The 10,105-nt window shown below is 55.7% G+C and overlaps 1 protein-coding gene across 11 annotated transcripts in view; it reads right to left on the bottom strand.

The window, feature by feature from the left end:
• Window positions 1-4,678, bottom strand: part of PWWP2B (PWWP domain containing 2B) — a 16,878-nt gene extending 12,200 nt beyond the window's left edge. For all 11 annotated transcript variants that reach the window (XR_005630102.1, XR_005630106.1, XR_005630107.1 and 8 more), the window contains exons 1-2: window positions 4,510-4,678; window positions 4-97 (exon numbers count right to left, since the gene is read on the bottom strand). Coding sequence is in view for 3 of the 11 variants with exons in the window: in XM_039731375.1 (XP_039587309.1) it covers window positions 4-97; window positions 4,510-4,670 (255 nt within the window). In the remaining 8 variants the exon portion in view is untranslated. The remainder of the gene's footprint in view (window positions 1-3; window positions 98-4,509) is intronic.
• Window positions 4,679-10,105: the final 5,427 nt, after the last annotated feature.

The following is a 10,105-nucleotide window of genomic DNA, read 5'->3' as shown; positions in this document are numbered from 1 at the left end:
CGGCTCGCCCCGCGCGGCAGCGGCCCCGTTAGCGCAGGCGCCGGCCGGGGGCTCCTCGTGCTTGGGGAAGGAGGATGGCAGGCAGAACAATCCAGACCTGCATTGGGGCGAGAAGGACAGGGAGGGAAAGAAACAAGAGTCAGGCGCTTTGAAAGGTGCTTCGCTGGGAACCCAAAAGATCCCGCCATCCCACAGCCTCAGTACTGGGCACTCAACTCTTTCTCTGGACTCTTAAGATCAAGCAGCCAATTCTGCCACTGAAAAAAATAACAGCAGTGCAGAAATCTGGCAAGGTGTCCTACTCTTCTCCCAGAAAAGGCAGAGGGATAAAACCCCCTATTTCTATGAACTCTTTGCACCAAGTTTTGCTCTAAGAGGTTGTAAGTTTTATCCCACAAAGCAGTTTATTGCATCGCAGGCCAGCAAGGCTGGAGGGATGTGATCCAGGTTAGCCCTGGGAACTATGAAACTGCCCTTCCTCTCACTGCAGATGCATGGCTGATTTTCCAGTTTTTCATTCTAAACCTGAACACCTTGACTTGGGTGGGTAACTTGCATAGGTTCACCAAGACACAGCTCTGCTCCTCTTCCTCGGTCTCTCCATATTCAGCAGTTTTTGGTAACATAAGGCACCCACAGCTCCTCCAGAACAGCAGGGTTAACAGTGATGATACTCTGTCCTTCAATGCCAAGTCTCATTACAGGCCACCAAGGCTCGGACACAGTATCTTGCCTGCATATTGGCAAAAGCAAATCCTCTGAAATGCTGAAACTCACAACTGCAATTCATACCTCCAAAATGTATGAATTTATGCCCTTGGCCTGGCATTACAAATATAATGCTAACACAGCACTAGGACAGATTCTGCCCTGAAACACTGGCTCTGACTGGGCAATGCTCCCTGCCTTGGCTTTCCAGAGACACTTCTGCAGAGAACACACCAGCAGTGAAGCACGTGGGCCTTCTTAATAATAACGAAACTGTACAGGACAGCCACAAAGAAGAGACAAAGGAATGGAGAACAGGTACAGACCAAATACCAGTGGGTTTTGGATGCTAGGTTCCCATTCCCCTCCTTGCCAGCTACTGCTTTCTTTCCAAGCACCAGAAGGAAGGACCCTTCCTGAGGCAAGGGAGGAGTGTCTCAGTGGTGTCACAGAGGGGGACACTTTGCTAAGCATTAGCAGAGAGCACTGAAGAGGAGCTGAAGGCATCCACTCTGTGCCACACCTCTCACCAAGAGCAGCACAAAGCCACTGCCGTGGGTTTCCTGACAGAGAGAAGCCTCCAAAGTCCTTCCCCATTACTGAAAAAGTGCGACAACCTGCTGTTAAATGAGTTTAACTGGGAAAGGATTGATTAAGCTGTTGAAATCACGTAATTTGGAACAAAATATTTTTGTTTCAAGACGCTTTTTTTAAACAGAGACAACCAAGAATGTAGGTGTCTTTAAATGACAGCCCAGCAAGCCAGTACAGTCTGTACAGCCAGACAGAGATGTCAGCACCATTCACACTCCAAAGTGAGACCATTTCTGAATGAAATGATGGCTACAAATTATGGTTATTTTATGCAGTGGGACAGCATGGCTTGGTCACAACAGAAAACTGCTCCTCATGTAGACACAAGCCCACTCCCCCTGTTCAGGTCACTGAACCCTCCAGAGTGGCACGGAGCTCCCTGCCTGGCAGAAGTGGAGCACCCAAAGGTTCACTCACAGGATGGTTTGTGCCTGCAGCATTAATGTACCAGCACCCTGTAACCCCACGGGGCTGGACACAGCCTCTGTGCCACAGAACGTGCCCACAGAGCCCAGGCCACTGCCCTCCCTGGCTGTCAGCCTGTGCCAGGCACCAGCTCAGCAGGGAGCCCTGTTAGAAAGATGGGGACAAACTTGGATAGGACAAGGGCTGATGGCTTCCCAGAGCCAGAGGGCAGGGTTAGATGGGATATTGGGAGTTAGGAATTGTTCCCTGGCAGGGTGGGCAGGCTGTGGCTGCCCTTGGATCCCTGGCAGTGCCCAAGGCCAGGCTGGACACTGGGGCTGGAGCACCTGGCACAGGGGAAGGTGTCCCTGCCATGGCAGGGGGTGAAACAGGATGAGCTTTAAGGTCCCTTGCAATCCAAGCCATTCTGGGATTCTGTGATTAAAGCAGCAGGAAATACTGCTGATGGGATTTCACCCTGCTAGTAATCCCCCTTTCTGGGGCAGCTGCAGCTAACTGGACTTGGTTACCTCAATCCAGTCTCTGCTTGGTACAGGAGATGCCATCCTCCTTTATTTATACGCCTGCATAATTAAAACCCAACTTTTAAAGTAAGTTCAATTGCAGCAAAACTACCAAATCTTGTTATTAGAAACACTGTAGCAGGATTTAAATCTCTACTTGAGCATGTACACTACGGAGCTCACTTTGAGCAGAGCCAGATGATTGGAAGCAAATAACTGCCAGTCACTGGGCAGGCCCTGGTGCTGCTGCATCATCCAGGCTGGGGCAGGAAGGGACACGCGTAGAAGGGACACGAGCACTTTTTCTGCAGACAATTCCGCAGCAGCTGGAAGGTCAGGCATGACTGAACCCCCCATTCCTAAAGGTGCAGGGGGCAGGCAGGGCACAGGCAGGGCATGGGCAGAGCACGGGCAGGGAATGGGCACAGGCAGTCCTGCTGCCCATGGGCTGAGCCCCTGCACACCCAGGCAGGCAGTTTGGGCTCAAAGCTGCACCTGCCTTTGTGGCCAAACACCAGAGGCGTCCAGCTGGGACCTGCATGGCCAGGGGTGCCCTGGGTGCCCAGGGTGGCAGGCCTTCCTCCTGCTCTGCTCCCCACAACACTCTCTACAGCTCAGGAGAAGTAATCATGGCATTACAGGTTGTCTGTGTTAGAAGGAACCTTAAAAATCATCGAGTTCCAATTCTCCTGCCCTGTCCAAGTTACTCCAAGTCCTGTCCAAGCTGACCTTGAACACTTTCAGAGATGGAGCAGCCACAACTAAGTAAAACAGATTCACCTACTGTGTGATGCTGAAACCACTTGAAACCACAAAAGAAAGCTGAAGAATCACCATACAAAAAACCCTCCTTCCTTTCCTATGCAGGTCTAACAACTGCTCTGGTGGCTCCTCTCCTGCCACTCCCATCTCACTGCCCAGGGGTACAGGCAGAGCAGGGGTGACCCCTGCACAGGGACAAGCTGCTGGGACACAGCTCCAGCAGCCAGGCAGCAGCAGGAGAAACAGCTCTGCCACACATCCACTGCAGGCACTCCAAGCTCAGCAAAAGCGGATAAATTCCTGCTGCCTTTGGGACACATCCTGACCTTCACCTTCCAGCCACTGCCAGCCCGACTCCTGCGTTCTGCTGCAGGATGAACAAGATCTCTCCTCCCTCCACAGCCCAGCCCTGGGATGACTGCAGTGCTCTCTCCGAGTCCGCAGGGTCCTGCCTCACACAGAGTGCCCTCCCGAGAGCCAGGAGCAGAGGCCATGGCGCTCAGCTTGTGCTGGCCAGCACCCCGCCCTGGTCAGCACAGGCCAGCCAGCGCTCGGCACCACACGGGCAGGATGTGGCACCGGGGGATGCATGGCCACAGAAGGAGCACTGACCCTGGGGACAGCCCCAGTGCTCGGGGGCACCCACTGCCTCCCACCCAGCACACATCAGTGTCACTGCTGACACGGCTGCGGCAGCACCGGGCTGCAGAGCTGCCTCACAGCAGGGAGAAACACCCCTCTGGTTGTTTCTGGGACCCACTAGGAGCAGAGGGAGGAAACAAGATGAAGAAAAATAATGGAGAGAGGTTAGGCTGAAAAAAAAAAACAGGTGAAAGAAGAGTCACTGCAGAGGAAGACAACTGAAATGTGAGAAGGCAGAAAGAGCTGGTCTGGGGGGCTCGAGGGACACCAACTGACCGGGCTGGGACCAGGGTGGGTTTATGGACTCTGCACAGCATTGGTGCCTGAATGCGTTTGAAAATGTGCCTCAAATTTTCCAGGATAGCCACGTAAAACTAAATAAATGACAAAAACGAAGCTCAGAACTCCTGCTCTGCACATCTCGTAGGATGGAAAAGAGAGGTGAGGCTGCTGTGCTCCCACGCAGCCCTGATCTGTCCCTCACCCAGCAGCAAACCTGCTCCTCACAGGAACACGGCCCAGCAGGACACGAAGCCCCGCACAGCCACCCCTGCCCCGCACAGCCACCCCTGCCCGGGACGGCCGCTCGAGAGCCGGGCAAGGAGTGAGCACGAGGTGCCCGGGGGCAGAGCCGCAGCCCGCGCTCGGAGATGCCCCTCCGGGCTGCGCAGAACTCGGGCAGCGCCAGGGCCCCCCGGAGCCGCCGCGGGACCCCCGGAGCCGCCGCGGGGCCCCGGCGGGACGCGGAGCGGTTCGGCAGGGGGAGCTCGGGGACACAGGGCGGCGGGGCTGCGGCCGGGCCCCGCCGCTCCCGGCCCCGCCGCTCCCGGCCCCGCTCCCGCCGCGGCCCCGGTGCCCCCGTCCCCGGCCGCACCTCTTGGAGCAGTCCAGCAGCACGCCGGTGAAGCGGCGCTCCCCGCAGCTCAGCGTCACCACCAGCGTGTCGTTCACCATCTGCTCCACCAGCACGGGCACCCACGCGCCCACCCGCGGCGGCGGCGCCCCCGCCGCGTCCCCCGCCCCGGGCTCGGCCATGCTCCCCGGGGCCGTGAGGGGCGGGGCCTGCCTGGGAAGGGCGGGGCCGAGCTGGGGGCGGGACCGGCACCTCGCGCCACCTGGCGGCCGAGCCGCGCTCCGGCACCCGCGGGGCGGGGCCGTGCCGGGGGCGGGACCAGAATGGGGGCGGGGCCTGAAGGTGAGCCTAGCCCCGCCCCCGGAGCCGCGGCCTGCTCTGGGCCTTCAGCAATGGCTGCCTCTCCAGTAGCTCCTGGACTTTCTTGTCCTGAGGAGCCCAGAGCTGGCCACGGCAGTGCGGGTGTGCCTCACTAGGGTTGAGTAGAAGGGACAGGACCACTCCCTGGCCTGCTGGCTGCGCCCTTCCCCATGCAAATACTGATCCAAATGCATCCCAATGCAAATATTACAAATAACATGTTTATTTGTACCAATGCTTTCTGAAAAGAGCCTGTGGCTTCCCAAATTGCTGACAGACTGAAGCATGCCTGATCCAATGGAATCCATAGTTTCTCTGCTGTGACTGGAGCTGAATTCTTAGTGTACCCAAAGGGCTGAGACCCAACTGTGTCAAGCAGAGACTTGCCAGAAAGGCTGATAAATGATTGCTCCCATGAGCAGCACTGTGCTTCCTTGCTTCTGTTAGTCCAAGAAGCAAAACAGCAACAAAAAAATCTCAACTTAGTTGGAGTTTGGTATAATTTTTATGGAACTCTGTTGGTTTTTCAATCGCCACATCAAGGGGGGTCCACAAGCCAAAATCCCGGGGCTGCCTCGGGAAGATGTTGAGGGTAGGACACAGGCACAGAGGGAAGTTCTGATGTCCCCAAGGACAGAGAAATCAGAACGCATTTTCAGAAGGAAAAGATGCTTTGAAGCATCCTCCCAACGCTGGCTGGCCATGGTGTTCAGGAAGGTCAGCTGGTGTCCCTGCAGAGCTCCCTGTCACTCCCTAAACCCAGAGACTCGGGGTGCACTGGGGCAGCTGGGCCCCCCTGGAATGCACAGGATAAATCCAGAGACTCCTGGGGCAGCTGGGCCCCCTTGGAATACACAGAATAAATCAGTGCCCAGCCACCAGCATGGGCACAGTGGACAGACATAGCCACTCCTTACAGACAGGAGACCTTTTCAGAGTGAACCCAGCTGGCTTTGATGGGATGTCCCTTTTCATTTTCCCCTCCTGCTTTCTTCATTCCCACGTGCTGTTTGATGTGCTGTTCCAGTCTGTTTTCTCTGAGGGATCTAACTAAACATGGTAAAATTATTATTTCAGTTGCTTTGCTTAATATACTAACTTTCAGTGCACATCAGACCTGTCTGGCCACAGCTGTGGGGTCTGGAACCACCTGTCATTATGAGATAGATAATGGTGTGCATTTTCCCTTAAAGCTGATGGAAGTTCCTTCCCCTCCATTTGCAGGCCCCTGTTCAGTGGTTGTTCTGAGAGGATCAGCTGGAACACCCCTGTACAGTTAGGCAAGACAGAGCCTCAGTGCAGACACACTGATTTTCAGAAGTGCAGAATGGAGCAAACCGACGCATCCCGTCTTCAGGGGAGCCGGCAGGCCATGCGCAGCTTTCCCCTTCACAGCTGGCTCCAGAAGGGCCGGGGCTGTGTCTCCAGCCGGGAGGCAGCAGGGCCCTGCATGCCCCAGGGCCGCTTGGCACTGCCCTGAGCCCTGCTGCCCGCTCGGAGGGCACTCAGGGGAGGCAGCAGGGCCCTGCGTGCCCCAGGGCCTCCTGGCACTGCTCCGAGCCCTGCTGCCCGCTCGGAGGGCACTCAGGGGAGGCAGCAGGCGTGCCCCAGGGCCGCCTGGCGCTGCTCCGAGCCCTGCTGCCCGGTCAGAGGGCACTCAGGGGAGGCAGCAGGGCCCTGCGTGCCCCAGGGCCTCCTGGCACTGCTCCGAGCCCTGCTGCCCGCTCGGAGGGCACTCAGGGGAGGCAGCAGGGCCCTGCGTGCCCCAGGGCCGCCTGGCCCTGCCCTGAGCCCTCGGTCAGAGGGCACTCAGGGGAGGCAGCAGGTGTGCCCCAGGGCCGCCTGGCGCTGCCCTGAGCCCTGCTGCCGGCTCGGAGGGCACTCAGGGGAGGCAGCAGCCGTGCCCCAGGGCCGCCTGGCGCTGCCCTGAGCCCTGCTGCCGGCTCGGAGGGCACTCAGGGGAGGCAGCAGGGCCCTGCGTGCCCCAGGGCCGCCTGGCGCTGCCCTGAGCCCTGCTGCCCGCTCGGAGGGCACTCAGGTATCCATGAGCTCAGTTCTGCTGGCTGCTGACTCAGGAGCCCCGTGGGTCACGGTGGCAGTGCCAGGGCAAGCCCCACCTCCACCCTCCTCACATTCCCAGACTGCTGCTCCTTGGCACTCTGCTGCCAAGCTAGGCCCTTCCCTCAGCACTTTCCAAATTAAGCAACAAAAAAAATTGCCTTTGTTCCGCCTGGTTGAATGCCTTTAAACCTCAAAAATATTTTGTGAAGCAAATGATTTTCTAGACAAATCACCTTACCCGTGCTTCAGGTTAATAAATCCCAAGGTTTTCCACCAAGAGGAATTATTGTTGTAGATTAGAATCATTTTATAGGCACTTCATTTCTGGCTGTGCCAAGCTCCCCTCTGTGCTGCTTACGGGACACCTGCCAAGTCTATTTTAGCTGCAGTGCCTGTGCTGCTGCAGCCACTCGGCTCCAGAGCGAGAATCCCGTGGAACAAACCCATTTCCAGAACTCTCCTCATGGCACTGTCCCCAGGGTGGTGGGGCTCACACCCCTCTGACACCACGGGGAAAGCCAAGGTGTGCCATGGCACCGCGGGTACCCACCTGCCCTGCCTTCAGCACAGAAACAGGGCTCTAAGTCCAGGACAACCCCTCCATTTTTCTGAAATATGTTCTAAGATGTACCAAGTAAGTGCAGCTGCCTCGTGGTGTTTCCCACTGTTCCAACAAGTATTTGAAAACTGAAATTTTTGGGCTTGAATAAAGGAATATTCTCTGTCATGCCTGAGGAATATGAAAACTGCTTCTAACACATGATAAGAGAGCAAAGAAATACAGTTAGCATGAGAGCAAAAATAAAACATAGAGCATGGGAATTCGCTGCAAAGTTCTCACTAATGTTGTTGTCAGGCATTAAAGAGCCCTAACCCAGTGTGCGAGGGGACAGCGCTGTCCGGCTGCGTGCCCAGGACAGCAGCCGGTCCGGTGCTCCCAGTGCCCCCAGTGCTCCCGGCACTCCCAGTGCTCCCGGCACTCCCAGTGCTCCCGGCACTCCCTGTGCTCCCAGTGCCCCCAGTGCTCCCAGTGCCCCCAGTGCCCCCAGTGCCCCCAGTGCTCCCAGTGCCCCCAGTGCCCCCGGTGCTCCCAGTGCCCCCAGTGCTTCCAGCGCTCCCAGTGCGGCCGGCGATCCTGCCGGGGAACGCCAGAGGACAGCATTGCCCTGCGCTGGGAACCGCCGAGAGCGGCACTGCTGCGGGACCACCGAGAGACACCGAGAGCACCGAGAGACACCGAGAGCACCGAGAGACTACCGAGAGACACCGAGAGACACCGAGAGCACCGAGAGACCACCGAGAGCACCAAGAGCCGGCAGTGCCGCAGCCGCACCGAGAGCCCCCGCTGCTCCCAGCGCACGGCCCCGGTCCCGCAGGCTGCCGGGGGCGCTCCGGGAGCCCGGGGAAGGGTGCACGTTCCTCCACCTCGCAGAAAGGAGGACTAATGAGGCCGCTGAACCTGGGGGGGAAGAGCAGCACGACGGTGCCGAGAGAAAACTTTCAGATGTGAAAATACAGAACAGGATTCACAAGATGCAGAATTACAGGCATGACTCAATTCCCTCCAAAATGTTAGTGAATATTATGGGGGGAAAAAACCCCCATTGCCAGTGTGGCAATGAATGGCCAAATAATAGAATTAGGAACAGCTCCAGTGGGTTTATTCTCCCCTCCACACAAACAGCTACTTCCCTGTTTCAGAAAGGATTCACCAACACATTCCCTCCAATAGGGTTTGTATTGTGCATATTGCAAAATGTGACACATAAAACATTCATAAAGTGCTTTCTATGCCAACGTAAAGGAACATAACATCTGGTCTTGTATTTATCTATTGTAATTTATCATATTGCATGTACTAGAAATGAAAAAAATAAGTTACCTGTAGGATTTTACAGTCCACCATATTCAGTATTATAAAATCCTGTTGGTTTTCAGTAGAAGGAATCTGGATATTCAAGGGTACAATTACCAATATAGGAATACAAAAACTAACAACTGAGAAAATAAAAAAAATATTGATAGTACTTTTAATTCTGGAGGAAAAAAAATAGTTTCAGTAATAGAAAATAGAAAAGTTGGTTTGTATCCTGCAGGCACAGAGTTTGTGGTCACTGGGATGGGGCTGTGGCCCACCTCATCCCCAGTGGGTGCAGCTGTGCAGGACAGGCGAGCAGCAGTGCCAGCAGGGAGCCAGGCAGTGCCCAGGTGTGCTGAGCAACCCCCAGGGCACAGAGGGCACACAGGGCACAGAGGGCACCCAGGGCACAGAGGGCACACAGGGCACAGAGGGCACACAGGGCACAGAAGGCACCCAGGGAGCAGAGGGCACAGAGGGCACACAGGGCACAGGGGGCACCCAGGGCAGTGTGTGAACACCAGGGATAAAAGACTGGGTGCAGAACAGGAAAGGCAGATGCCTGGAGCCTCCTGCCATGTCTGTGTCACTGTGCACGGGGTGCAGCTCTGAAATGGTGTGGTGACACTCGGTGTGTTGTGGCCATCTCAGCTGTGACATGTGCTATGACAGTATTCTATCCACATATGTCAAAATACCATTCATTCATCAAATACAGATTTGATAATGATGTAGATAAAACTGCTTTTATATTTTTGAGTGGAAAAGCAGAGTTTTCCAGCATGGTCCTGGTTACACAGAGGCTTGGTCACCTGCCCACAGGAGCTGCCTTGGTGCAGAGCAGTTCTTCCCCGTTCCAGTAAAATCCTGGGCTGCACCTACACGTTTGTCAGCAAGAAATTCTTCTGTTACATCTTTTGTTGTTTCTTCCTTCAGCTCCCAAGCTCTTGGCTTGTCCCTTGGGCCACTGTCCTGCAGACCCACACAGGACTGTGACAGCTCACCCAAGGCCAGCTTCCAGCACGAGCCATTTCTGTGGGGTGACAGGGGACTGCTGCAGTGCTGTGCACCAGCCAGACCCCTGGGGCTTCAGGCAAAACAGCGTGTGTGGTGTCAGCCCCCCATGAAATGGGCTCACTGGTCTGTTTTCTTTCAATGCATGTTTTATTGCCAGGGATTTTTCACAAAGCAACCTGTGTTCTGGAGGAAACCAGCAAACTATTGATGTACATGAGCACAGCATCCTTCTGACGGATAATTAATGGATCTCATCATTAATGGATTCACAGAGTTAATGGATCTCATCATTTGGCAAACCCTTCACCTGGAGTTTTTCCA

Source organism: Passer montanus, unplaced genomic scaffold, assembly GCF_014805655.1.
Source record: "Passer montanus isolate IOZ18808 unplaced genomic scaffold, ASM1480565v1 scaffold77, whole genome shotgun sequence".
Taxonomy (NCBI): domain Eukaryota; kingdom Metazoa; phylum Chordata; class Aves; order Passeriformes; family Passeridae; genus Passer; species Passer montanus.
Note: the sequence above shows the minus strand (reverse complement) of the source record. Positions and strands in the feature narration are given on the sequence as shown.